The 27,892-nt window shown below is 46.7% G+C and overlaps 2 protein-coding genes across 2 annotated transcripts in view; one reads left to right on the plus strand and one right to left on the minus strand.

Moving 5' to 3' along the window:
- Positions 1–10,867, plus strand: part of LOC110086391 (serine protease 53) — a 34,215-nt gene extending 23,348 nt beyond the window's left edge. Inside the window, exons 6-11 of the mRNA XM_020807284.3 lie at positions 668–884; positions 2,162–2,312; positions 4,441–4,700; positions 5,719–5,882; positions 8,242–8,473; positions 9,288–10,867. Of these exons, the coding sequence (XP_020662943.3) occupies positions 668–884; positions 2,162–2,312; positions 4,441–4,700; positions 5,719–5,882; positions 8,242–8,466 (1,017 nt within the window). The 3' untranslated portion in view covers positions 8,467–8,473; positions 9,288–10,867. The remainder of the gene's footprint in view (positions 1–667; positions 885–2,161; positions 2,313–4,440; positions 4,701–5,718; positions 5,883–8,241; positions 8,474–9,287) is intronic.
- Positions 10,868–11,564: 697 nt separating this feature from the next.
- On the minus strand, positions 11,565–27,711 carry ZNF646 (zinc finger protein 646). Its single transcript, XM_020807275.3, has 2 exons — positions 27,575–27,711; positions 11,565–20,747 (listed from the first exon to the last, which is right to left on the minus strand). Exon 2 carries the CDS (start codon positions 20,620–20,622, stop codon positions 15,652–15,654), a length of 4,971 nt encoding a protein of 1,656 aa, XP_020662934.3. The 5' UTR covers positions 20,623–20,747; positions 27,575–27,711; the 3' UTR covers positions 11,565–15,651.
- Between the last annotated feature and the right edge of the window lie 181 nt (positions 27,712–27,892).

Below are 27,892 nucleotides of genomic sequence, written 5' to 3' on the forward strand. Positions count from 1 at the left end.
ACAGAAACATACCTACAGACACCTACACAACCCTACACTTCATTTACAGAGCAGCCCTATCTTCTAGGCTAACTCAGGCGTACTTCCTGCACAACATGAAAAACGTTCTGGTGCTTCTTAGGTGGTCTCAGTCTCTGTGGGAGGTTTAGTCTTGCTGTCCAATAGACTCTGTATAGAGTACACCTAAAGAACTGCACCTCCCACAAAGACCCAGGCCTCCTAAGAAGCACTGGGGCAGTTTCCTTTTTTGTACAGGAAATAGGCCTGAGACAGCCTGGAAGATATTGTATGACCTGTTCCAGGTGAGTAAAATGTAGGTGCGTGTAGATTTCTGTAGGTGGGTATCTTTCGGCAGGAATTCCCAGATTTCTCCCTGGGGAATTCTTGGAGAATTCTGGGAGTTGGTATGAAAAAAAACCCAAAACCTGAATGGTACACCCCTACTTGAAAATTTTTACCTTTTTGGACTACAAATGGGGGATTCTGGGAATTGTAATTCAAAAGGTAACATTTCCAGGCTCTGCGGTCTCCTGTTACTGATGAGAAATATTTCAGTTTTGCTAGATTCTGAACCGGAAGACTCTCTAGGAAAGCCTAACAAAACTCAAACTACAGTACTCAAAACTGAATCAGCATGTATAATATAAAGCACCTTTTCCCATTCCAGGGTGATTCAGGTGGTCCTCTTGTTTGTCTGGAGAAGGGCCACTGGTTCCAGGCAGGAATTATGAGTTTCTCCTTGGGTTGTGGCCAATTTTACGGCCCAATTCTCCTGACGGAAACCAAGGCCTACGCCAGCTGGATCCAGCGTTATGTCCAAGGGGCCACCTTTGCTGACCAACCTAAGCCCCGCCCTAATACCACAGACAAATACATGTGCACAGGTATGGTTCTCCATGATTCCTTTGGATGTACTGTTTTATGATCTACCTACTGAAAACAAATCTCATGACCCCTGTCCCCATGTCAAGGTTTAAATCCAGACTATTTTCTTGGGATTTTCATTTGAACAAGGGAGGAAAACCCCAAAACGTTTTGAGTTTTGTTGCTGACTTTTATTTATTTATTTATTCTGTGCTACTGGATGCCTATTTTGGGGTTGTTCTGTATCAAAAGATAAACAGCAGTTGGAAAATAAATCTTAGGCAGAGCAGGAATCCTATTTTCCCAATGTTGCTGGGCTCCACCTCCATTGATTTCTTCTGGCTAGCCATTGTTTCCATTCCAGGCATCCTTTAATGAACCAATATTAGGTTCTCCTTTACTCACTGATATTGTAAAATCCTAGCTTAAAGGATTGCATCTACCCTTACGAGGGAATAACTCGAGAACTCTTATCCTTGTGGCTATAGTAGACTTATAGCAGACATAGTGGATTGTGTCTAGATGGGTGGCATATAAATGCAATAAATAAATAAAATAAATAAATATCGCCTTTTCGTGCACCCTTTCAAGCGTGCAATGTCCTTTTTGATACATGGTGACCAGATCTATACACAGCGTTCTCATTGTGGTTGCACCGCAATGTTCCAAAACATGGAAATTCACTTTTCAGGAAGGCTTGAACCCTGGGAGCCTCCATTTAAAAAATTAAGTGCTCACCTTCCTTATGTTTTATCTTGAGCGATTCTCACCTCCTGAGAAGCATGAAAAGATGAATAGGAGTTGAGCAGAATATGAGGTGGATGCTTTCTCTCTATTTGAAGCCTGATAGGGTTTGTCTCTCGTCTGAATTTGATGTGTGTATGTCTTGGGGACGTGGTGGCGCTGCAGGTTAAACCGCAGAAGCCTCTGTGCTGTGAGGTCTTTAGATCTTCAGCTGTAAGATTGAATCCACACAACGGAGTGAGCGCCCGTCGCTTGTCCCAGCTCCCGCCAACCTAGCGGTTGGAAAGCATGCAAATGCGAGTAGACAAATAGGGACCACCTTGGTGGGAAGGTAACAGCATTCCGTGTCTAAGTCGCACTGGCCATGTGACCACGGAAGATTGTCTTCGGACAAACATTGGCTCTATGGCTTGGAAATGGGGATGAGCAGCGCCCCCTAGAGTCGAACATGACTGGACAAAAATTGTCAAGGGGAACCTTTACTTTTACCTTTATGTCTTGGGGAAAATAATGGGACTTATTTCCACGTCATGTTCTCTCCATTGATTTCCAGGCTGTGGGGTGCTGAAACAGGGCAAATCTGGCAGATCGGCAGAGGGACTTTGGCCCTGGTATGTCAGCCTGCAATACCAGGGGAAGCACATCTGTGGGGGCACCTTGATTTCTGAGGACAGGATTTTGACAGCAGCACAGTGCTTCATTGAGTAAGTGGAGGAGGAAGGGGTGAAGGGGGCTCCACTGATAACTTCCGGATGGGAGAAGAAGGAATTACAAATGAACACTACTCTCAGTCATACAAACCTGTCTTGGGTCAGGAGCAGCAGTAGGCCTTTTCCACGTGCTTTCCAGTGTTTGCATCATAGAGGAATGTATTTAAAAAGTGTGATTATTCATGCCTTTAGGGGATAAAGCAAAGGTGGTTGACTCGAAATCTTTATTGAACTGCATCCTCCAGCATTCTTCACCTTAGACCTGATAGGAGTTAAAAGTCAACACCACACTTCAAGAAGGATGCTGACAAATTGGAACAGGTTCAGAGGAGGGCGACAAGGATGATCAGGGGGCTGGAAACCAAGCCCAGTGAGGAAAGACTGAAAGAACTGGGCAGGCTTAGCCTTGAGAAAAGAAGACTGTGGGGAGATCTGACAGAACTCTTCAAATACTTGAAAGATGGTCATACAGAGGAGGAGCAGGATCTGTTCGCAATTATCCCAAAGTGCAGGGCATGTAATAATGGGCTTGAGTGGAAGCCAGATTTCAGCTGAATTCTGGGGGAAACTTCCTAATTGTTATAGCAGTGCATCAATGGAAAGGAGGTGATGAGTACTCCGATGCTGGAGACATTCAAGAGAATTACAGTGGACCCTTGACTTACAGACGGCTTGACTTACAGACTTTTTGAGTTACAGACTTCTCTGGCCGCAAAATTTAGGTTTGACTTGCAGACTGAGATTTGACTTACAGACCAGAAAAAAACCAAAATGGAACAAAAACGGCCTGTTACGGGATTAATCCGTTTTCAATGCACTGTAGGTCAATGGAGACTTGACTTACACACTTTTTGACTTGAGAACCGCCTTCCAATACGGATTAAGTTCTCAAGTCAAGACCCCACTGTAGACAGCCATTTGTCAGATACACTTTGATCTGGATTCCTGCATTGATCAGGAGGCTGGATTCAATGGCCTGATAGCCCACTTCCAGCTCCATTATCCTAGGATTCTATGAACCTCTGGAGAGACACAGTTTGCCGACCCTGAGATGAAGGAGCTGCAGTTTGTCCTCTTCCAATACTAAAGGTCATAAGAAGAGCCAGGCTGAATCAGGCCAAAGACCTATTTGACCCACCATTCTGTCTGCACAGTGGTTAACCTAAGGCACCACAGAAACGCACAAGCTGGACAGGAGGCCAGTGGTATCTCCTTCTCATATTCTCCACCAGTTGGGATGCAGAGTATATTCATGCTTCTACAATACCTGGCTTAGACTTGCCAGGCCTCTCTGTGTGTGCTAAAATTAAATCCCAAATTATAGATGGGTGCAGACCACCAGTTTGGTGGTGTGTGCTGGTTCATTTAGCAGCCAAATTGGTGTTTGGGGCTTCCCAGCCCTGGCTCCGCCAACGGGTCCACTCAGAGGCAGCGCCCGGAGGAGGTGGGGCAGGGAACCCAGAGGGGTTCCTTTGGGTGGGCGTTCGCTGGCCAAGATGAAAGTGCAGAAGACCTTCTGTGGTTTCTTAGTGAACCAGCATGAATTGCCAAACCGGTGAATGGTGCCCATTCTACCCCAAATTCTAGAACCACCTGAGAAAAAAACCAAATACATTGTTCACATTTAGTTTACAGTTGTGCCCCGCTTTACGATTACCCTGTTTAACGACAAATCCACTTGACGACAATGTTTTTGCGATCGCAAAATGATGGTTTGAATGGGGTTTTTCTGCTTTGCGATGATCGGTTCCCTGCTTCGGGAACCGATTTTCTCTTTATGACAATCAAAAACAGCTTATTGTCGGGTTTCAAAATGGCCGCCGGGTGTACAAAATGGCTCCCCACTGTGTTTAGGAGCCATTTTTCGCTTTACAGGCACCCGAAAATGGCCACCCCTATGGAGGATCTTCGCTGGACTGTGAGTTTTCAGCCCATTGGAACACATTGAACAGTTTTCAATGCATTTCAATGGGCTTTTAAAAATTTCGCTTTACGACATTTTCACTCTACAGCGATTTCGCTGGAACAAATTAATGTCGTTAAGCGAGGCACCACTGTACTTGTACATATCCGCTTATTGGGTTTGCCTTGTGCATCATCCTTTCTGCATTGCCCTTTTCAGGCGCCAGGAAACCGAAGGCTGGGAAGTGTTGCTGGGCGAGCAGCAGGAGGGCGGAAAGCAAACATGGCTGGAGAAAAGGACCCTCGAGAACATTGAGCTTCATGGGGCTTACGTCGACGCGATGGAAGGTTTTGACATCGCAATGGCCAAGCTGGCCCATCCTGTCGTGTTCAACAACAGCATCCGTACCATTTGTGCCCCATATGCCAAACACCAGTTCCCCTTTGGCTCCACATGCTGGACCCGTGGAAGAAGAACTGGTAGGTGGCAGGGAAAGTTATGAGGAATATGCTGGAATGTGGGTGTAGCTGAGGTTTCTGGGATCTTCGTTGCCTTTAAATTGCATTTTAAACTAGAATGCTGAGATCCACCAACTCTCTAGTTCTGCAGAACAAGATGTAACAATGGCAACAGGGGAGATTCAGTGTCAGAAGCAAATGGGGGGGGGCTAATATCCTACTTTATCAGCTGGAGGCTGGGATGGTCTTCCTAAACAACTACACGCCTAGATCAAAAAGAGGGGTTCCAAGGACGTAAGTTGACAATATCTTCTAGTACTACTATTAATTAAATAGGCGTCCAGTCACAAATCTATAGGAGGCCATCAACAATCTACCAATAGATCCCAGTCTCCTGACCACCAGCCTCAATCCAGCCACAGATCATTCCCAGCACGCTAGGTCTGGAAACAAAGGAAATGTTGACCACTTAACGCCAAGCCCAGTCTTATCTTAGGCAGAGTTCTCATTTGAGGGAATTACAATTCTCTCAGACTATACAAGTGCATTTGCATGATATGAATACTCCTCTATTCCCTCCTCAAAACTAGGCAGATTGAGAGATTAGACCAGACTCCTACTCTCTTTGAAATGAATTATCTATGTGGAAGGAATGCCATTATGTGGAGATGGGATGGAATCAGACCTAGGCAGGTGGAAGAGAACTGGGTGAACCAAATTCCTTGCCTTATCCTTCCCATGGTGGCTTCTCTGCCCAACATCCTGAAAAAGCTAGCCAGAGGGGCTGGTCAATGGGAGGAACTGAGGTGGAAGAGAGATCCTTGAAAACCAAGCAGAAACAAATTCGGTGGGCAAAGCCTTTCCACCTGCAGAAGGCAGATTTTAAAACCAGCCTACGAGATCCAGTCATAAACATCCCAAGGCGTTGGAAGAAAAAAGGTAGAGAGTAAGAGAGAAAGCCAAGTGGTGTTAAGAAGGTGGACTCGCTGGCTTGGGAGCATCTCTCTCCCATCAATAACATTTACCTGTTTTTATCCAGATGAGTTTGGACAGCTAAGTTCTCCAAAGAGTGTGGAGGTGAGACTTCTGGGTCCCAAGAACTGCAACTGCATCTACAACAAAACCAGCGATCCCGGACATGAGATTTCCATCACCTCAGATATGTTGTGTGCCACACCCTACAACAGGACCATGCACTGTGAGGTAAGCAGGTCACACCTTCCAGTTTAGTGAGTTGGGGCACAATCCATGAACATGTTTTCTGTTGAGGCCTTTTCTGCTTTCCTCTACAGTCGTGTTTTATGGCAGAATGCTTCATGGCAGAATAGACTGCAGGCTTGGATTCTATAACATGCACATTTCTTTTAGGCAATACAGTGGTGCCTCGGTAGACGATGATAATCTGTTCCACTGAAATCTCTGTTTAGCGAAATCATTGTCTAGCGAAAAGCATTTCCCTATTGGAATGCATTGAAACCTGTTTAATGCATTCCAATGGGGAAGAATCGTCGTTGTCTAGTGAAGATCGGCCATAGGAAAGCCGCTTTGCGAACCGCTGTTTAAATAGCTGTCTTGTGAAGCTTAGGTCCCAAAAACACTCGTTTTGCGAGCACGGAGGGAGCTGTCGAAATCATTGTCTAGCAAAAATCGGTTTGCGAAGCAGGGACCAAACATTGTCCAGCGAAATTCCCCCATAGGAATCACTGTTTTGCGAATCGCTATAGCAATTGCAAAAAGTCAGTGTCTAACGAAAAAACTGTCATGCGTGGTAACTGTCTAGCGAGGCACCACTGTAACTTAGTTGCTCTACTGCCATCATTTCAAGATCAACAGTAAGCTAGAACCCAAGTGAAAATGTTTGGCAGCTTAATTTATTATTAAGCTCTTTATTTTGCCCTGAGTTTTCAGAGACTTTGTAACAGATAGGGTTTTATTGCAAACACTGGCATGTCTCACTGTTCCCCTTATTCTCTTGCACAATTCAAATAAGCATGAACCGAACATGATCCTCCAGTTGGGACTTTACAACACACTTCCCTGGGAAATACAGTCATGGAGAGTTGTATCTGCTTGTCTCATACTCAGCTGACTGAAAGAGGGCTGAAATCTGCCTACAGAGCAGCCCCACAGTGGTACGATGGGCAAATAAAAGTATCCCAGGCATTACAGTTATGGACAAGGTACAGGCTGTACCTCTGAATCAAGAATGCAGCAAAGTTTCCTCTCTGGAGCAAAGTTCTCAGTTTAAAGTGAAGCTGAACAAAGGATCTTGGAGGAGCTTTCCAAGAAACAAACTTCCAGGCTGTGCGTTGGAGCCCTACAAATCAGCACTGAAGCAAAATGGTCATTTTCCCATGAGCATTATAGCCAGCCATAGTCCCAAAAAGCTGCGGCTCTTTATCCCCAAAGAGGAAACATTTCCCATCATCAAAAAGGAAAGGAAAGTGCACTAGCACTGAAATATCCCACATTTTGCCTTTTTATCACATTTAAAAAGTAGCTTGGCCTCGTGTGACCTGGCTTGCGAGTTGATTTTGATACAATAATTAATTGGTGTTTTTAGTTTTGAGTTTTGGGATTGGCTATTTTAAGGAGAAAGCCAAATGTAACAGCAGTTTGGCTGGCCAAGACAGAATCCACCCTTCAAATCCCAAGGAGCTGTCCACCTTTGATCTGGTGCTGAAATGCTCAGTTACTCCAATTTTCCAGCTGTATCTAGCTTTAAAACTAGAAACACACAATGCTTTTTAATATTTGACATTCCCAAAATAATCAATATATACCTATATGTCTTCACACTTTCCCAACATCAGGATCTTTTCCAGGGAGTCCTTTCTTCTCATGAGATGGCCAAAGTACTGGAGCCTCAGCTTCAGGATCTGTCCTTGCAGCGAGCACTCAGGGTTGATTTCCTTCACAATGGATAAGTTTGTTCTCCTTGCAGTCCAGGGGACTCTCAAGAGCCTCCTCCAGTACCACAATTCAAAAGCATCAATTCTTCGGTGGTCAGCCTTCTTTATGGTCCAGCTCTCACTTCCATAAATCACTACAGGAAAAACCATAGCTTTTACTATTCGGACTTTTGTTGGCAAGGTGATGTCTCTGCTTTTTAAGATGCTGTCTAGGTTTGTCATCACTTTCCTCCCCAGAAGCAGGCATCTTTTAATTTTGTGGTTCCTGTCACCATCTGCAGTGATCATGGAGCCCAAGAAAGTAAAATCTGTCGCTGTCTACATATCTTCCCCTTCTATTTGCTAGGAGGTGATGGGACCAGTGGCCATGATCTTAGTTTTTTGATGTTCAGACCATTTTTTTTGCACTCTCCTCTTTCACCCTCATTACGAGGTTCTTTAATTCCTCTTCACTTTCTGCCATCAGAGTGATATCCTCTGCATATCTGCGGTTGTTGATATTTCTTCTGGCAATCTTAATTCCGGCTTGGGATTCATCCAGTCCAGCTTTTCGCATGATGTATTCTACATATAATTTAAATAAGCAGGGAGACAATGTGCAGCTTCTGTTGTACTAAGAGGTTAATTTTTTTTCATTCTTGGACCCTTAGGAAAGCATTGGGGAGCCTCTAGTCTGCAACAACAATGGTGTGTGGTTCGTGGCAGGCATTGCCAGCTTTGGAAAAGGTTGTGGGACCGTCATCCGTCCTGGAGTTTATACAGCAGTCAGCGCCTATCAGGAGTGGATCATGCAACTCGCCTGGTCAGCTTACTATGATGTGCAAAAGCCTCCTCTTCCGATGGTCCACGATGAAGACAGCTGTCTGAATGTGTAGCTTCCAGGTGAGGTGAGGAGCAAGCTTCTTGACCGTGAAGGTCCTTGGAGTAAGGGAATCAGTAGAGACCTTTTGATACAACATATAGTCTGCCTATATCTCTTCTTCCAAGCAACGTGGGTCTCTGGATGCAGTACTGTACATCATTGGAAATGTAGTCACTGGTCTTTTTTTTAATCCCCATTTATTAATGTGTGGATTAGAGTTCTACAGTTGCGCAACAACCCTCTCCTCTAGAACAGGGGTGAGGGTGGAGGAATCTCATGCCTTGCAGTTTAATCCCATTTTCCTAGAATCTCCAGTCTGCTTCCTGAGATTCTCAGGACCACACCATCTTACCGACAGTGCCATCATTTGCTGGTTTTCCTGCTTGTGTATACATGTTCTTTGGTTCTTTATGTTTTCCCAAAAGGCTGGAATGCTTGTTCTAAGGCTTTGTTAATGACATTAAGAGCTTCAAATGAAAATATGCAAATTTTTTGTCCTATCGCCATTTGGCCTTCATGCTGAAAGGGTTTCCCCATCTTTGCTTTTAAACTGGACAAGACTGTGCTGGAATGAGCTGTTGTTTTTGAGTCAGAGGGGAAGCCTATATGTGAATCTATTATCTCCTAGTCATAAAAGGGCTTACAGAAATGTCTTCAGGATGTTTCTGTCCCTCAAAAATTCATAATTGAACCTCAGCTGTGTTCTTCCCAGACTCCACACATTTCTAGGACCAAAGACAAGCATACAAATAATCCCTTTAACTTGATGAGATCCCATCTCCTGAACCCAATATCGATAAATATGTTTGCTCTGCCTTCTTTTTCCCTTTGCAGAAGCAGGGTACACATGATAAGACAAAACTATGGAGTGAATCGAAAATTGAAATCCTGCTTTCCCTGCCTTGCATTCTGCCTGTCGTTGAACAGACCTCGAGGGACAGTGCTCCTGGTTTCCATCCTGTGCCCCAAATTTGGCAATGCGCTTGTTTGTGGCTACCAACGTGATCCCTTATTATGATCTCAGAGGATCCTGTTTGGAGGGGGTCCATAAACCGAATTGATAAATCTTCCAGAAGACTGTTCGGATCCCCTTTCTTGCTGGGCATAACAGAGTGGGAAAAGTAGCAGGATGAGTCTCTTTTTTTTTTCAGGTCCCATTCTCCCCATCCAATTTTACAGATGGGAAAATGTAGGCCCAGCAACCAGTCTGGTGCTCAGCCAAAGGAGTGGGAGTTGAGTCAACTCCTTTTCTTCCGTCTGCCTCGTATGTGTGCTGGGGGATAATGGAATGTGATGAACCCACAAGAGTGCAGGGGAAGCAAAGAAAGTCCACTATTTCCATATCTGCCTGTTCTAATGGGAAAGAAGAAGCCAACTCTAAACCCATATCCTAAACATACTGAAACTGAACTAATTCACAATGCAATCCTTCCTTTGGTATATGAACTGTTAGGGTAGCTTAGTGGTTTCAGTATCAGAGTCAGAAGTTGGGGGTTCAATTCCCCACTGTGCCTCCTTTGCAGAGGCTGGACTTGATGATTCATAGGGGGTCCTTTCCAGCTCTGCAGTTCTAAGATTATTATTCTGCAGTAGAAAAAGGTATTCCACCTGCCTCTGGAAATTCCCTCTCAAAGACAATGGAATTTTAAAAGTCTAGAATTTGTTCCCATCTGTGTTTTGCTTGCTGTGAGCTGGAATTTTGCCTAATATTGTATTGGAGAAAAGAGGGCCAAAGTACCACTGTTCAGATCATTCTAACCATTCAGACCTCTACTTCTACTTATTTAAATAGCTCACATGTACCAAGAGCTTTGCAGTCAAGTGGAAATATCGTCAGGTTTCTGCTTTGCAGGTCATGAAGTATCTTCAGATTTTTAGAGCATTGCCCTGTGCCAAAAATGTAAAAGTTAACTACATTTATTCTTTTCTTTAAAGAGCTTAGGATCTAGGGGGAGGATTTCTATGACAGGTCATGTTTTTTTCTGCAACCTGTGTTTGAGGTTATGGGTGGGTTTGAACATGTTTATGAGTAATCTGGTGAGATTACTCATAAACATGTTTGAACTTGCTTGTCGGTTCAAATGTAGGTTGCAGAGAAAATGTGAAATGTCATAGAAATCCTCCCCCATGAGTCATCACATAATTGAACCATTATGGAAGAAGCTGGAGTGGGGCATACAGTTTATTGAACTTTCATGCTGTCTGGGAGACGCTGCAACTCATAGTCCAAAAATTATTATTTTTTCCCCTCTAAGCGTTGCATTCTCTACAAACCTTGGTGGTTGGTAGATTTTGCAGTTGATCCAAACTTAACTCCATGTTTGTCTCATTAATTCCACTGTTCTGGTCAAAACACCGCTCTGACTTTCCACATCAAGTTGTTACAAATGGTCCTTAGCATTTAAAAGGAAAAATCTTATGCCCCCTCTTATGATCTATACCCAATCTGATTCTGTCAGATCTTAACTCATGAAACTGACATAGTTTTGCATGTACTCGTATTTATCTTCCTCTTAATATTTTATTGTGCCAAATAAATTATTTGAGGAAACTTAATTTTTGTCAAGAGTTGAACAAATAATTCCAGTGCCTGAGCAGGTAATAGTGACATTGTTGTCTATGCAGAAATAAGATTCACTTGAGCAAACACAAGTGGTAACGTCAGTTGTAAAATTATCTACTTGAAGAGATTTAACACTATTGTTAGACATGCACTGGAATATTTTATTTGGAATAGGAATTTTATTATTGATTTTTGCCATTTAAATCAGTTAATGATGTATTTTATATATAATGATGTATTAAATATACATATATTTATATGTGTTCAATCCGACACTATATATTTATTAATATGTATTTTTGTTTCTTCCTGTAAGTCACTGTGAAAGATTGATTCTGATTATTGGAATAAAATAAGCACTACCGTTGTTTCTGCTAAAAGAGCAAACATTACTGTTGGGCGATTTCACGACCACTATGCCTTGTGAATGTAATTCTCTGGCTAAGAGGAATCCAATAAAGGGGGGGTTTCAACTGCTCTGTTAAAGGATCCACTCACTAGGAGTTAGTCTGAAAAAGAAAGCAAGACAGAGAAAGAAAATGAAACGCTTCTTTAGAAACAAGAACAATTTATTTGCAGTTTTAAGTGTTTCACAGATGAGGTATAGCCACCAGGAGGCGTCAAATACCCCGGGAAATGTAGATTCCATCCTATCAAAGTACCAGGGCAAAACCCGTGGGGTGGGGTGGGTCTAATAGGACAGAGTGGGGAGAAAAGACCCCCGGGGTTGTCTCCCCATCTCCAGAAGGGCAGTGATAACTAGCAAGTTAGAACGGGTGAGGAAAAGAGAATAACTCATGTCTGAAGATTTTTTTATGACACCGCTCCCCCCTTAAAGAAAAAACACCCAGTAACATTCACACTGAAGTACATCGGTGATATTCAGAGATCTGTTTTAAGAAGTTAGACAGGGAGCGGGCAAGCATTTCCAAGCAAAACTTTTGGAAATGCATTTTACTTCCCATGACGGCTTTTGTGGAAGCCAAATAAAAAAAATTGGTTGAAAACAGCAGCATAAAAGGGGACTAAGCGTCAACGTTTAGTATATTTGGGTGTCATAAGATCAAACCCAGAGGTGTGTGAGGGCAACATATTTCGGTTGGCAAAATAAACAAACACACACATAGATGTCCCCTCCCTCCCCCATAAAAAATATTATCCAACTATGTTAGAAACTCTATTCACAACTGAGAATTCTCAACTACTTTAAAAACAGCTACTCTCTTCCATTGAACTGAGTTGCTGAGGAATTGTGGGTTTACTTTTCCTTTCACACCTACGCTCGGGGCAAATTTATCTGTGACATGCCGAGAAATTCTGGCTGGATGAGAAAAAAAAACACAAGAGTCGGTCATGGAGCAAACAGGGAACCTTTCATTCTTACCTACTCTGAACAGAACAGGAAAGGCTGGTAATACTGACGTTCCTGATCATCTTATTTGGAGGGGGGGGAAACTCTCTAAAGGGTTTTGTGGTTTTTTTTAATGTAATGATATATCTGCCCCAATTGCTTGCAAATCACTATGGGTCTCTACACCCATAGTGAGTAGGAGCCGGTCCACGCCTTTTAGGCCATGTGAGTAGGAGCCTGTCTACGCCTTTGCAATCAAGCCTTGTTGGGACTATGGCGCTTCAGATGGTGGAGGATGATTTCATGCCATGTAGAAGCCCCTAATGCTTTCTAGTTGGGAAGCCAACACATTTGGGCGAAGCAAGCATTCTAATTTGCTCAATCCTGGATACATTGGCTTTTTAGAAGAGCAGTTTGAATGTGGACTGTTTCAAACTTTCAGTTTGTTATCTGGAGTATGAAGCCGTGCAGCCCCACCACAGTCTGGCAGACAGATGGCAATCCTGCATTTTGGGATAAACTCTACACCTTGGGAAAAAAGCTGATTTTTTTTTTTAACGAGATCAACCTGAGAAAACATTTCCAGAAGTGGTTGTTGTGGGTTTTTTGGGCTCTTTGGCGGTGTTCTGAAGACGCTTCACCAGTCTCTGTGGCTGGCATCTTCAGAGGACAGCACTCTGTGCTCTGGTGTCTTCAGAGGACAGAGTGCTGTCCTCTGAAGATGCCGGCCACAGAGACTGGCGAAACGTTAGGAAGAACAACCTTCAGAACACAGCCAAAAAGCCCGAAAAACTCACAACAACCATTAGATCCCGGCCATGAAAGCCTTCGCGAATACATTTCCAGAAGTCTTCTGGACAACATTTCTCTCAAGACAGACACTTGTGTGGCTCCTCCAGATGATGGACTCTACCTGTCATCATCCCTCAGTTGTGCACCCTTGCTTTAATGTCATAAAATTCTTGCTGCTGGTGCAGAGGAAACAAAAGGTGACAACCTCAAAATGCATGCAGAGGGCATGTTACTCCCCAGTGCCCATTTGACTGTCAGTTTTTTTGTTTTTGAAGTGTAAGTAGCTGGATCAACAATTCTTCCCCATGTAAACACCTTCAGAAAAGAACATTTTCTCAGGGCTGTGACAGAAAAGGATTTAACCCTTCCCCCACGCCTGGTAGAACTCCAGTAATTATTGGGCCCACCCAACTGATGCTATGTGCATCTAAAGCCTTGCACATTAAATTCCATTAGATGCATTTAAGGTTAACTCTGAGTTTGGCCCCAGTCTGGTTATTTCACCCAGAAACCAACCATTTTTCCTGTAGCATCTCAAAACAGTAACAGATCCAGAATCAAAGCAGTGGTAATGATTTTGGTCATGCAACTCGGAATTTAAAGAATGAGTGACGCAGAGGATTTCCCTCTCACTGCAAAGGAGACACGCGGTCTGTATGTGAAGAATAGGAGAGTCGGGCTAAATGGTTAAAGCTCCCACTCAATTATGCCACAGATTTGTTCAAATACAGTCCCCAACCTTAGGTCCCCAGATATTTTTGGACTAAAACTCCCAGACACCTTCATCATGAGCCAGGATTTCTGGGAGTTGTAGTCCACAAACATCTGGGGACACAAGTTTGGGAACCAATGTTCTAACATGCATCCTCCCATGGCAGCAACTGATGAATAACCAACAGTGCAATGCCCAATAATTCGACCCACAGAACTGCCCCCAAGGGGCATTTACAACACCTACAAAAATGCACTGGGCAATAGTTTGACTTTCATGCCCCTTTGCAGTTTCTGCCTCTTCTGCTCTTCGCTGGGTGTTTTTCCTCCCTTTTGTTCTCCAGACGTGTGGCAGCCACGTCCATATGGATCTGGAGAGTCCCATGCTATGAGAATAGCTTTGTCAACCTAGGGTACCTTGAGATGGTCTAAACTACAACCTCTACCATGCCCAGGCAACATACTATGCTGGCTGGAGATGCTGCACTCCACCTCATCTCAAGAGCTCTGAGATAAAGGCTGCTGTGGAGGAAATACACAATCATCAGTCTTTCCCTGTGGTCTCATCTGGAAGGAATGTGTCCAATTGGTTTCAGGAAGGGAGCATTTAATTTGACTCCCTCTTGTGTAGTTCCTGCTCATTTCAGTCAGGATGGCCCAAGTGAACATTCTGGTGCACTATGTTCTGACGTTAAAGAGGAGAATTTGTTTGCACACAGAAATCAGAATGTTTTAAGCCAGTTACCTCTAGAAATCAGTTGCAATTATCACAATCTTTCTCTCTCTCTCTCTCTCTTTCAGTTAATTTGGAAACAGACAAAACGTTATGGCCAGAATCCTCCTGGTTATTTGTGTGTACTCCAAAGAAAAATACAGAATCTGCAGTAGCTAATTCCAGCTTGCTGACAAGGTGCTGTGTTGCACAACTAGATGCACAACTAGGCACACAATCAACATGCAGCATGTACCTTATGAGTATGCGGGAGTAACTTCAATGTTTTGTCTGTCATGCACGCAAACAGCTAACAGGATTCTGGGCTATATTAATCTTTGACATTAAAAAAATCCCCTTCACGACAAGGAAACATATACAACTTTCCAATTTAGGAGGTAGAAATTAAAACAAAAATTCTCCATACCAAAGGTTCTCATCTAGCTTTGTTCAACAAACTGAGCCTCAACTCAGTTTGTTCATTTCTCCTTTAAGACAGTACTTCCGTATATATTTTTCTGTGTTTTAAAAACAGAAATATAAATACCCTACGCAGCTTAAACATGGACTTGCTACTTATCTGATTTTCCAAACAAATTTTAAAGTACAGTATTTTTTTTTAAGTTCAAAGATTCTAATCAGTAGGGAGGTTTAAGTACACGCTCAAAAGGTTCCAAGGATGCTAAAACTCAGCTCTCTAAGTAGGATCTGTGACTAAAAAGGTACATATATTGATGTGGTGGCGGTGGGGGGGGGGCATCTTGGCAAGAGACACTGGAGATGTGTGTGGATTCAATGCAATATTCAATTATGAAGCAGAGTTCAGCCCCCTCAGTGTTTCCTACAGAGAATGGGGACTCACATACCCATCCTCCCCATATTTTCACCATTTGATGTGCCCCTTTAAAGTGATGCCCCTGAACCTCTCCTCTTCCTCTTTTTCCAAGGCATGCATGGGACCGCCGTTTCGACAGAGAGGGCTCCCCACTCAAGCTCTTCCAATTTCCCTGCAGTTTAATCTCCCTGCCATATAATCCTTGGCACACTGTCGTCCATTGATCTGCAACCCTCAGCTCACTGCCCAACCGGCAGCAGCCCCAGGATGCCCATCGTCCTTGGCATGTGACAACTGGTGCTGCCGGAAGCTGATCTGGTGGAAGAACCTCTTGGCGCAGATGGGGCAGGTGAAGGTCCCTTCCCCCTTCCGCTCGCCGTGCACCCTGGCGTGGGCAGCCAACCGCTTGGAAGTCCGAAAGTGTTTGCCGCAGCGAGAGCACCAGTGGCGCTTCTTGTTCTTGTGCAGGTGGAGGTGGTTCTTGAGGGCCAGGCGGTTGTGAAACTCCTTCTGACACATGGGGCAGCGGTAGAGGCCAGTGGCATGGACTTGCTTATGGTTGAGGAGGCTCCCGGCATGGCGGTACGTCCGCTCGCAACTGTTACACTTGTAAGGACGCTCCTCCGGTGACTTACTCACGGTCACAGAAGAGGGAGAGGTGTCACCGCCCTTGCCAACCTCTGCCGCCGCCGCCTCCCCTGCGTGTCTCCTGCGGTGGCCCGTCAGATCTTTGGCGGTCCGGTAAGCCTTTCCGCACTCTGAGCAATCAAAGGGTTTCTTGGCGTGAACACGGCTGTGGCTCTTGAGCGCCGCGTGGCTGGGAAAGCGTTTGGAACACGCCCGGCTCGGGAAAGAGCCTGCGGAAGCCCCTGCGGAGCTGCGACCGCCCTCCTCCTCCTCCTCCGCACCCGAGGCCTCTTTGCTCCCACTGGCTTCCGACCCCGGAGCCCTGCCGCCGCACGGATGAGGGCGGCGCTGGTGCCGCAGCAGCTGCCGTTGCCACTTGAAAGCTTTGCCGCAATCCGGACACGGGTGGCGCTTCACTTCGTAGTGGATCCGCTGGTGGTTTTTCAGAGACATGAGGTTGGGGTAGGCCTTGCTGCAGAGGGGGCAGGTGAAGTGCCCGACCCGGTGGCTCTTCTGGTGGTTGAGCAAGCTGCCCGCGTGGCGGTAGGTGCGGCTGCACTCCCCGCATCGGTAGGGCCGCTCTTCGGGATTCAGGGGGGGCTTGGGAGGGAGGGCGGAGCTGTCCGTCTTGCCAGCCCGCTTGGCGTGAGCGGGCCGCCGGGACGCGTGGGCAGAGGAGTCTCGCTTCCGGTCACGATGTACCCGCTGGTGGCTGGCCAGTTGCTTCTGGAGCCGGAAGGCCTTGGGGCACTCGGGACATCGGTAGCGCTTGGTCTCAAAGTGGGTGCGGTTGTGGTTCTTGAGGGCCATGAGGTTGTAGAACTGCTTCTGGCAGACGCCGCAATGAAAAAGTCCCGTCTTGTGCGTTTGCTTGTGGTTGATCAAGCTGCCTGCGTGCTTGTAGCTGCGCCCGCACACATCACACTGGAAGGGCCGCTCCGATGGGGAGCCCTCCTCTTCCGTGCCAGGACTTTTCTCCTCTCCTGCTGTCATTTCTTCCTCTTTTTCCACTTTCCCTTCCTCTTCAGTGGAATGCAATATCCGATGGCCCTCCAGTACTGTTTTCCCCTCGTACACCTCTCCGCATATATCAAAGAGTTGGGCCTTTCTGGGCTCACACTGGCTTGTGTTCAACTCTGGTCCAACATCTGATCTTTCCTCTACAATGGGAGAGCCAAGGGAGGAAGCACAAGAGGGCTCTTCCTTGGCTTGATGCGCCATGTTGCTGCCATCAAAGGCCTCTTTCTTCGGTATTTCATAGGCAAATGATGGCTCTGTTCCTCCAGCAGGGGTGGGCTGGCGGAGCTCCGGCACACTGCCATTCAGTTTGCACCTTGGATGATTCCGCAGATGGTTACGGTAAGCAGACATATTGGGGTACAGTCGGCTGCAGACGACGCACTGGTAATCTCCAATCTGATGGATTTTCTTGTGGTTGACCAAGCTGCCGCCGTGCCGGTAAGTCTTGCCACACTGACTGCAGGCATAGGGCCGGTTGTCTAGGGGCTCGTTGATATGGCAGGACAATTCTGTTGGAGTTGAAGGCGGGGGCTGTTGGTCTTCCTCCGGGCGCGGAGCGCGACGGAGCTGGATGGATGTGTCTGCCAAGGCAGCGGCCTTCTCCTCCAAATGCCCCTCACTGTGCTCTTCCAAGCTGGCCATGTCGTCGAATGTCTGACCACAATAGCCGCAGATATGAGAGAGGAGTTGCTCTTCTTCTCGACCCCCAGCACCATCCAGATGCTCCCCGGCCTCCTCTTTCAGCACGACATCCTGTCCACCTCCCTGGGCTTCGCCCTCTTCGTGCATGAGGCTATGATGATGCTGGAGACCGTCCTCGCTGGGGAAGATCATCCCACAGAGGCTACAAAGGAAGGGTTGCTCCTCCGCATTGTCTTCCCCGCCACGATTTCCCCAGGTGGACACTGTAGCCCTGGTGTGTCCATGGAAATGATTTTTCAGAGCCAGAAGACTGGGATATTCTTTGGGGCAGAGAGAGCACTGGTAGATGCCAAGCTGGTGTGTCTGCTTGTGGATCATCAAGCTGTTGGCCTCTTCAAAGCCCAGACCACACTGGTCACAAAGACAAGGATGCTCTTGTGTGTCCCCGAGCAAAGAAGATGGCGCTTGAGACTCCAGCTGCCATCCGTTGGTACCAGCATCTTCGTCCAGAATGTTATTGCTGTTCTGCAACTTATCTCCTGAGGGAACCATCCCAGACATGGCAGCTTCATCTGCAACTTCAGCCTCCTCCTCCTCCTCGTCATTCATAATGACCACCATCTCAGCCTGCCCTCTTCTCGGCTTCTGGTGCCCACGCAAGTGGCTTTTGAGGGAGGCGACGTTTTGGAAGTGCTTGCCACAAGCTGAGCAGCTGAAGTCCCCCGTCTGGTGTGTCTGCTTGTGGTTGATGAGGCTCCCTGAGTGCCGGTAGGATTTGCCACACTGGTCACAACCATAGAGCCGCTGGATGGAGACGGGAGAGTCTGTCCTCTCCGCTGTCCCTTCCACCGGTTCACTTTCCACCCCGTGCTGCAGGGCATGGTTCTGCAAGTCAGCAACACTGTGGGTCATCTCAGAGATGGGAAGGACATCCTCGGCCACTGCGGCCCCGTTCTCCAGAGCTTCCACATCCTGCTTAATCGCCTGGAGCAGGTCTGCCTCCTGGGAGTGAAAGACACTGAGCTTGGGGACGGCGGCCGCCCCTAAGTCCTCCGCACAGGGCATGTGGCGTAGCTGATGGAGCTGGAACTCGGCCTCCTCCTCAAAGCTCTCTCCGCAGCTGCTGCACGTCAGGCCACCCCCTTGTTCCCTGCCCCGCATACGGGCGGCCCGCAGATGGACCCGGACATGATTCCGGAGCGCCATGAGATTGGAGTATTGCTTGGGGCAAATGGAGCACTGGAAGATCCCCGTCTGGTGGGTATGGCGGTGGTTCACAAGACTGCCACGGTGCCGATAGCTCCGCCCACAATCTCCGCACCGGTAGGGCCGCTCCTCCTCCTCAGCACCTCTCTCCTCCTCATCCTTTGCACAGGAAGCCCCTCTCCAGACATCTCCCGGCCGCATCGGGTAGCCTCCCGCACCCCTGGGGTTGTCTGCCTCGCGCTGGTTGTCCGAGAGAGCAGACGGGTGTTGGGGGGTTTCTTCCTGCGCAGATGAACCAAGCTTGGATTTGAGGTGGACTCGCAAGTGGTTCTTCAAGGCAGCTAAGTTGTAGAGCTGCTTTGAGCACACGGTACAACTGTAGACCCCAATCTGGTGACTCTTTTTGTGGTTGATGAGGCTCCCGGCATGCCGGTAAGTCCTGCCACAATCATCACAGCAGAAGGGCCGCTCCTCGCAGAAGTGATAGCTTTCCCCACCTTTCAAACTTGCTTCCCAAGCTCCATTGGACCCAGGGGCTGGCTGTGAAGGAGTATTGCCTTCCTCCTCCTCCTCCTCCTCTCCTTCCTCTGGATAAAAGCAACTGTGTCCCTTCAGCTCTTCCTCATCAGCGAAGGTCCCCCCACAGCGGACACAAAGCTCTCCATCTGGGTTGCAACGTTCGCCACCCCCTGCTTTGGAAGTATCTTTGAGGCTACACGGGGCAGTCTCTCCAAAGTCTGTGCCCACCGGAGGAGGTTGGTAGATATCCAGCTTGGCCAAAGTCTCAATGGAGTCTTCCTCCCAGATGCCCTGCTCCGAGCCCTCCCAGGGACGTGAGCCCGCCATCTTGCCCTCGTCCTGGCCATGGGCTTTCTGGTGGCTCAGCAGTTCGGAAGGCAACCGGAAGGCTTTGTGGCAGAACCGGCACTTGTAGGGACGATACTCCGAGTGGAGCCGAGCGTGGCTCTTGAGGGCCATGAGGTTGGAGAAGGCCTTGCAGCACATTGCGCACTGATACAGGCCCAGTGTGTGGCTCTGCTTGTGATTGGTAAGACTCCCTGCATGCTTGTAGGCCTTGTCGCACTGGTTGCATTTGTAGCGCCGCTCGTCCACAACAGTGGCCCCGATCCCTGCCTCCTCCTCTTCCTCTTCCTCCTCCCCCTGGTGCATCGGAAGCAGTCCCTCTTCCTCGGCTTTCACCTTGGGCAGGAACTGCAGCTGAGAAAAGTCTGCTGGCACAACTGATTCCGCAATGTACTTCTCCAGGTTGGTCAGCAAACCTCCGCTGCTGTTCTCCATTTTGGAGTAAGTGTCAGCCTCTGAGGAGGAGGACGTCTCCTGCCCCCTTTGGAAAGCGTAGCTCCCTCCGTTACTCCCCTCTTCCTCCTCTTGGTCCCGGCTGACACGAGCTGTGCAACGATGGCTGGTCAGTTGAGAGGAAGCCCGGAAGGACCGGCCACAGTCGTGACATTTGTAACGCTTCCCTTCTAAGTGGGTCCGCAGGTGGCTTTTGAGAGCCATGGGGTTGGAGAAACCTTTGTGGCATACCAGGCAGGTGAAGAGGCCCACCTCGTGGGTGCGCTGGTGGTTCACCAGGCTGCCCGCATGGCGGTAGCTCCGCGAGCACTGCTTGCACTTGTACGGACGCTCCTCCTGCCCGACAGATTCCTCACAGGCAAGGGCGGCGTCCCCCTCTGCCATCGCTCGCATCAGGCAGTCTCCCTGTTCTCCTCTCTCTTGAAAGAACAAGGGAAGGGCATCTTCAGGCACAGCACCGTCCCATCACAGCACACCAAGAGCGCTCTCTTCTGCCCCTCATGTACTGATCCCAAGACCTACAAACACAAGGAGAGGGAAGGAAAAAAGAGAGGAAGTATCAGCAAGTCTGTCTGTCAGACTGAGCATCGTTTGAGAAGCGATCTACATTTTCCAGATCAAGCTACACCTGGATGCAGCTGGATGACTTTCCCCTCCCTATGTGACAGTTTTATAACCTATGTCAGGCCATGTGGTTTTAAGCAAGGACACAGCGATAGGAGAGTGATGGACAGGTGCCAGGAAGTGGCAGGGATGTACCCGCCCTTCTGTGATGCTCTGGGGAATTGGACCCAAATCCATTTTCAGAGAGGCATGTCCTCCTCCAAAAGGACATATAAAAAATCCAGTCACGTCACCAGAACACCATTTTCGCCCCTCCAGGCCTGTTCTAGTCCCAGGGAGAACTAAACTTACAGGCCCTCCACAAAAAAAGTCCCCCGTCAAGGTCTAAAACAGGTTGGGCAAAGCAACTTATGTCCTCTAGAGCTGGGGTCCCCAATCCCCAGTCCACGGCCCGCCTTGGCAGGAGCAGGACAAGGAGATGGATCTCCTGCCCCCATGCACGCATGCCCCCCATATGTATGGACACCCCCCCACATAAGCGCACAAACGGGTGCCCCACCCACGCATGGGTGCCCCCCACACACATGGGTGCCCCTCGCACACTAAACTGGTCTGTGGTTCGGAAAAGGTTGGGGACCACTGCTCTAGAGGCTTCTGCTCTTCCCAAGTGAGTGTGGATGGTAGAGATGGCTGGAGGACCTAGGGATACAGGTAACGCATGATCTGTGTTCTTCTCTCCCCAGTATAAGAAAAAATAAATGCAGAACAGGTTGGCGATGGAGTGACATGAGCACCTCTGCAGTTCTAAGATTATTATTATTATTATTATTATTATTATTATTATTATTATTATTATTATTATTATTATTATTATTATTATTATTATTATTATTATTATTATTATTATTATTATTATTATTATTACTGCAGTCATTTAAAGTAGAAGTGAGAGGACCCCTTTTGCTTATGTTCAGGGTGACATTTCCTTAAGAGTAATCTTTTGGAATTTCAGTGGTGGGTGAAGACGGAGCCTGATGAAGAAACTAAAAATATAATTCAGAATTACTCACCTCTCTATATAGTATATGTTAAAAGCTCTGTATTTAAGACATACTGTATTTTATTTATTTATTTATTAGATTTTTATCCCACCCTTCTAGACTATGTCTACTCAGGGCAGCTCACAATAAAATTATTCATAAAACAATTAAAACCATGAATTAAATCGACAATGTTAGGATTGATCAAGATGGAAAATAGAACAAAAGACTAAGTAAGAGTCAAATATAGATAGATACCTACATCTACAGTATATCGACAGCTAACTCACAGAATCCCTCAAGCAACGGGGAGGAAAATTAGGGAATTGCAGTCAGTATTATAGTGGGATACTCAGTATGGTGTAGTACAGATTAGGATGCCAGGAGGCCTGCGTTCGAATCCCCAGTCAGTCATGGAAACTCACTAGGGCAACAGAACTCACAAAACCACTCTTTAAACATCTCACTTACCTTGAAAGCCCTATTAAGGCCACTATAAATTAAAGGCACACAACAACAACAACAACAACAACGTGTTTTAGTAACATTGAAATTGTAGGTGCCTTTCATAACAGGCCCTCTGCCAGAGAATCTAACAACACAGACTGCCTTATCAACTAATGAGGAGCAAGACTTCTGTAAAGCTAATGGTTCTTAAAGCTGGCTGGACAGATCAACTGAGCCGGGGCACCTGGTGGCAGAGCCAGGGTTTCAGAGTTCAATTCCCCTCTGTGGCTCCTAGGAAAAGAGTCAGCTTGTGCCATGAAGAAGGGAATGGCTAACCAATTCTATCTATGTCGCACCTATAAAACTCCAGGGTTTGCCTTAAGACGGAATCAATATGGCAGCAGGCAAATCAAGACCAAGTCAACCTCTGAGAATCTGCATTACAACAGGAAGAACTCGTAACAATACACTGATCCTGGAAAAATCTGTTTCTCTCTGAAATCCCGTGACAACAGGAAATAAGCTCTATAGAAATACGTAAGCCATGGGGTGGGAGACAATGTCCTAGTCCATGCTACTAACAAAGTCCTGGAAGTTCAGCTCTGTGATCTCTAGTACCACTACATCATTATCTGTAGAGCAAAAAATGAATTTTTCCCAGTTGTGAACTGGTGGGTTTGTTTTTTTGGTCACGTTTCTCTCCCTTCCCCATTACCCTACAAACTGACAAAGCAGAGTTATAGTTGACTCATGCCAGAGACCTGGGCTGATCATGTGCAGAGGGCTTTTTATTCCCATTCTTCCATGAACCTATCCATTCAGCACCCCCTTTCCTTTCCTACTCAAGCTCTAGTTGTTTCTCTGGATTCCCTTTATGTGAAAGACCGTATCTCTCCATATGAACCTTCTTGCCATTTAAGATCATCAGAGGAGGAAATAGGCCCCTCTCTCGGTCCTATGTATGACCAGCGCAGGCACGGCTGATGGGGCAGTTCTCAGGTTGTGGAAAGCTCTCCCTTGAGAGATGAGGCTGCCCCCCCCCTCTTTTGTCCTTCCACCAATACCAGAAGACCCATCTTTTGAGGCAGGCTTTAAACAGTCATGATTGAGTCCCTGAATGCCCTTTAAAAGTTAAGATAGTTTTTAATGTTTACCTGCTTTTAATTATTCAGTTGTATTTTAATTGGTGTATAGCTTAATTGTTTTTTAATGTCTAGCTTATTATGTTTTGAATTACATTATTTTAATATCGTGAGCCATCTTGGGTCCCCTTATGGAGAGAAAGGTGACTTATAAATAAAACACACACAAACAAACAAATATTACTCACTTGAGTATAGGCTCTATTGAACAGGGTGCTGCTTTAATCTGAGAAAACAACAAACAGGACTGCACTATTAATGGTTTAAGGTTTTTATGTGACTATGGAATCTATCATGGCTAATTTTTAGATCCTTCTCTGTTTAATTTGCTGTCTTGGCTACTTCTGTGGGGCTGGGCCATCTCCGTAGGACACCTCTTGGTGGACTTTTTTGAGGGCTGTTTTTGTGTCCACAACCGACATTCCCTCTAAGGGGCGTGAAGAAGAGCTCCATGAGTGCCGCGCAGGAGCAGCCGGGGGTCAATGCCTGATTACTTCCGGGTTTGGATGAAACTCCGCCCCTGCGTGCAGACGGTTGCGGCTCCCACGCAGCAAGGATGACAATTAGAGGGAACACTGTCCACACCCCATATCCACAAATGCTTATCTCACAAAAATGGGTCGGGGTGTTAAGGGTTCCTCATGTTACGGCAAAATTGCCCCCTCAGCCCCAAGAAATCTGCTGGGGGCTTCGGAGATGTTGCGTTTGTCACAAGCAAAAGATGGGAGTGATCTGACTCGGCAAGAATGCTTGTACAGAAAACCCAACTGTGTAAGTGGATCACAAGCTGACCATGGGTCAGGAGTCCAATACGGTGGCTTAAAAAAACCTACAATGTAATCCTAGGCTGCATTAGCAAAGCACAGCACGTAAGTCTCAGGAAACAAGCTTTCTGCTCCACCATTGATCAGGCAACATCTGAAGTACAGTACTGTGTCCAGCTCAGGCATGACATTTTAAGGAGGACATCATCCAACCGGGGGACCTCTAGAGAAGAGCAGCCAGGATAGTGAAGAGTGGGAAAGCAAGTCCTATGCAGAACAGAAGAAAGAGTTTGGTACCTTAAGCACAGAGAATCGACAAGTGAAGGAAGGAATGGTTATTTTCTGCCGTTCTGAAGGGAAAGGCTATGACTAATATGTCCTCATTACAGGGAAGCAGATTTTGGTTAAACATTTAGAGAAACTTACCAGTGAGAGCCGTTTGGCAGCAAAACAGAATGCGCTGAGAGAAGCTGGACAGCTACCATAAAGGGATTCTGTAGCCGCATCCAGCACTGCAGAGCCTACACTGAGCAGGGGCTGGAATAAACTGTTTTCAAGGCCCCTTCAACACTCTGACTCACTTCTCTCCCATCTTTTCCCATGGACTGTCTTCTCCTTTGCTTCTGTGTCTGACATAATCCTGAATGTGAACCCGGAGCCTCTTTGGTCTATGCACTGATGCTACCTGGAAAGCACTAGAGAGGCCATGCGGAAGGAGGAGACTCCCAAGGCTCCGTCCCCACCCCAGGCAGTGTCTAAAGGTGCTTCTAGAACTTGGGATATTTTCCTTTTGGGGACTCCATCTCCCAGACTCACTCAGGCCCCATGTCGACTGGCCATCATGATGCTGGTTTGTGTGTGTGTGTGGGGGGGGGTGAGGTTACCTGGATGCAGCTCAGACCTGCCTGGATCTTTAATCTGGTAAACACTCAGACCTCTGTGGATGCTGAGCTGTGTCTCCTTTTTCTCCCAGCTCCTTCTTCTCCTCCCAGACCTCCTTCAGCTTCATTCCATGCTGGACAGCCTTTCTCGCGCAGCCTCTCACCCACAGATGACCCTACAGTGGCTCAGCTTTAGAACGGCCATCCGCTCCAGTTCCTATTATGCTAGGATCAGCAACTTCAACTCCCAGCATGTTTGGCCACCAACCCACCAAGGCTAGTTTTCATTTCCCTTTTCCCCCCTCTCTGAATTAAAAGACAATGGGTTGCTGCACGTGGACCCAACAACTCCTACTGTCCCCAAGCAGGATGGATGCTCCTTCGCAATCATCCAACCACCACCAAATTAGCATGCCTAAGGCCCAGAAGAAACCACCACCATCAGGAACCAAGCTGCTCCACACCTCCCCCACTGCGGCTGCCTGGATGGAGCCCTTCTTTTCTGACAGAACTCCAATCCAGGCAGAAGCTCAGCTGGTCTGTCCCCGCCTCCCCTGGCACCCAACCACTCTTCGGCTACACAATGGCAATCCCTGTCCCGCCTCCTCATTGGAGTGGTTGGCCACCTGAGGAGGCAGGGATGGACCAGATGAACTCCTGCCTGGATTGAAGTGCAGCCAGAGAAGGAGGATTCCAGCAGTGTGCAAAGAACAGTGAGTGGGCCAGCCAGCTGGAATAGGTGGGAGATGGGCCAGCACAGCACCTGTGGTACAACACCGACAGCTACATACAAAGTGCTTCATCGTGCTTCGTGCCCATCTCTGGTTAACATCACCATGTTTAATTGCCTTTTAATTGCTTGAACATTTTGTTTTAAAAGTTCTGTTTTTCTTAACCATACTTGAGCCTCTCTGAGCTCTTACATTAGGAGAAAGGCAGCATAAATCTGCAATAAATAAAACAAGTTTGGGTTTTTTTGATACAAGCATTGCATTTGCACTGAAGAGCCAAGATCAACCAAGCCTTTCTGCCATAACAAGGCTGATGATATCCCACCATGGTTCTTGAGAGAAGAGTGTAATATTAAATGCCCAAAGCTATAAAGTTGGATATTTCACTGAAATCCATTCAGGATGTTCAGATCTGCCTAAACTCCACAACTTCCTGTTTCCTGTTCTCACTTTTCACCAAAACACAATTCTGAAAAAGTAAGAGGAGCCAAATAGATTCCCTAGCTGAGGTCAATATTTGGCCCGTACCAACCCTCCTAAAATGACCTACCTCAGAGAACTGGTGTAAGAATGAAAACAATAAAGAATTCATGCTATCTATTTTGAATCTGAGGCTCCAATACTATGGCCATCTCATGAGAAGAGAAGACTCCCTGGAAAAGCCCCTGATGTTGGGAAAGTGTGAAGGCAAGAGAAGGGGATGACAAAGGATGAGATGGTTGGACAGTATCATTGAAGTTACCAACATGAATTTGACCAAACTGTGTGGGGCAGTGGAAGACAGGAGGGCCTGGAGTGCTCTGGTCCATGGGGTCACGAAGAGTTGGACACGACTTAACGACTAAACAACATCAAATCTTGAAACAATGAAGTCTGAACTTCTGAGAAGCAGAAGTGATGTCTAGTGAATGGAGGCAGGGGGGATTTGGAGGCCAGAGGTGTATCTGATTTATTATGAGGTTTGTTGTCACAGTTTTTTCCCCCAACACTCACAGGGGAGCAGCCAATCCTTCAACATTCTGATGTTCTGGATAGTAATTCCCATAATTCTCTGAAATTTACTATGCAAGTTCAGGCTAAAAGCTGCCTAACCCTTCAGGGCTAAAAGTTGAGCACCTCTACCTTAAATTACAGCAGAGATAAGGAGGAAAGTCCTTAAAATGGTAAGGGTTTGGGTCAGAAAGAGGTAGTTTGCTGATTTGGGGTGTAGACAGAGTTGATTTCTCATAGTGTGATGAAATGAAACAGGTTCAGAAAAAAAAGGGCATGGAGACCAAATATTTTGGGTTTTATTCTAATTTATGGAAGGTAACAGGGTATAGAGTCTAGGCTGCCTGGATAGCTCAGTGAGTTAGGTATCTGGCTGTGGAGTCAGGGGTTAAGAGTCCAGTTCCCCCAGTCTGCATACCAGAGGAGCTGACCTGTCTAGCCTTGGGCAAGCTGCATAGTCCCAGGATGCCTTCAGAAGAAAATGGTGAACCATTCTTTGCCTAGAAAACCCTGAAAAAAGCTGCCATAAATTAGAATTAACTTGACGGCATATGATGATGATACCGTAGAGAGGCTTTCCCACACATAACAAAATGACCCCTATTTTTGCACTCCTGAAAATGGCCATTGTACTCTGAGGCCCACTAGAGCACTTCAAGGGGAAAACTGTCTCTTCAACAGACGACATAAAGATATATGGTCTGTTTCTGTATAAACAAGTACACATAGCATAAAGATTACAGTGTAGGCTTCTAAATGCAAATGAAAAGAATGTTACCTTCTTACCTCCAGATCATGCTGACCATCCCTTGTAAGGGCAAAACTTCTCTAACTTGGACTTTTTTCCACCAAAAGCAGGCATGCTCAGTCAGTTAAAAAAACACACACAAACAAAAACCAGGACACACAAAATGGGGAAGATGGGGCAGGGCGTAGTGACTTTCCCAAGTTGGGAGAAGTTATTCCAGAGTTCAAGCCACTAAGTAGGTAGTCTAGATTTTCTGTTAAAAGGGGGTAGCGGGATCCAGAAGATTCTTTACAGTCCTGCCATAAGTTCATAACATAATAATAATAATTAAAAAAACACCCGTCTAAACAGAAGGA

The sequence above is a fragment of the Pogona vitticeps genome, chromosome 6, assembly GCF_051106095.1.
Source record: "Pogona vitticeps strain Pit_001003342236 chromosome 6, PviZW2.1, whole genome shotgun sequence".
NCBI classification, from domain to species: domain Eukaryota; kingdom Metazoa; phylum Chordata; class Lepidosauria; order Squamata; family Agamidae; genus Pogona; species Pogona vitticeps.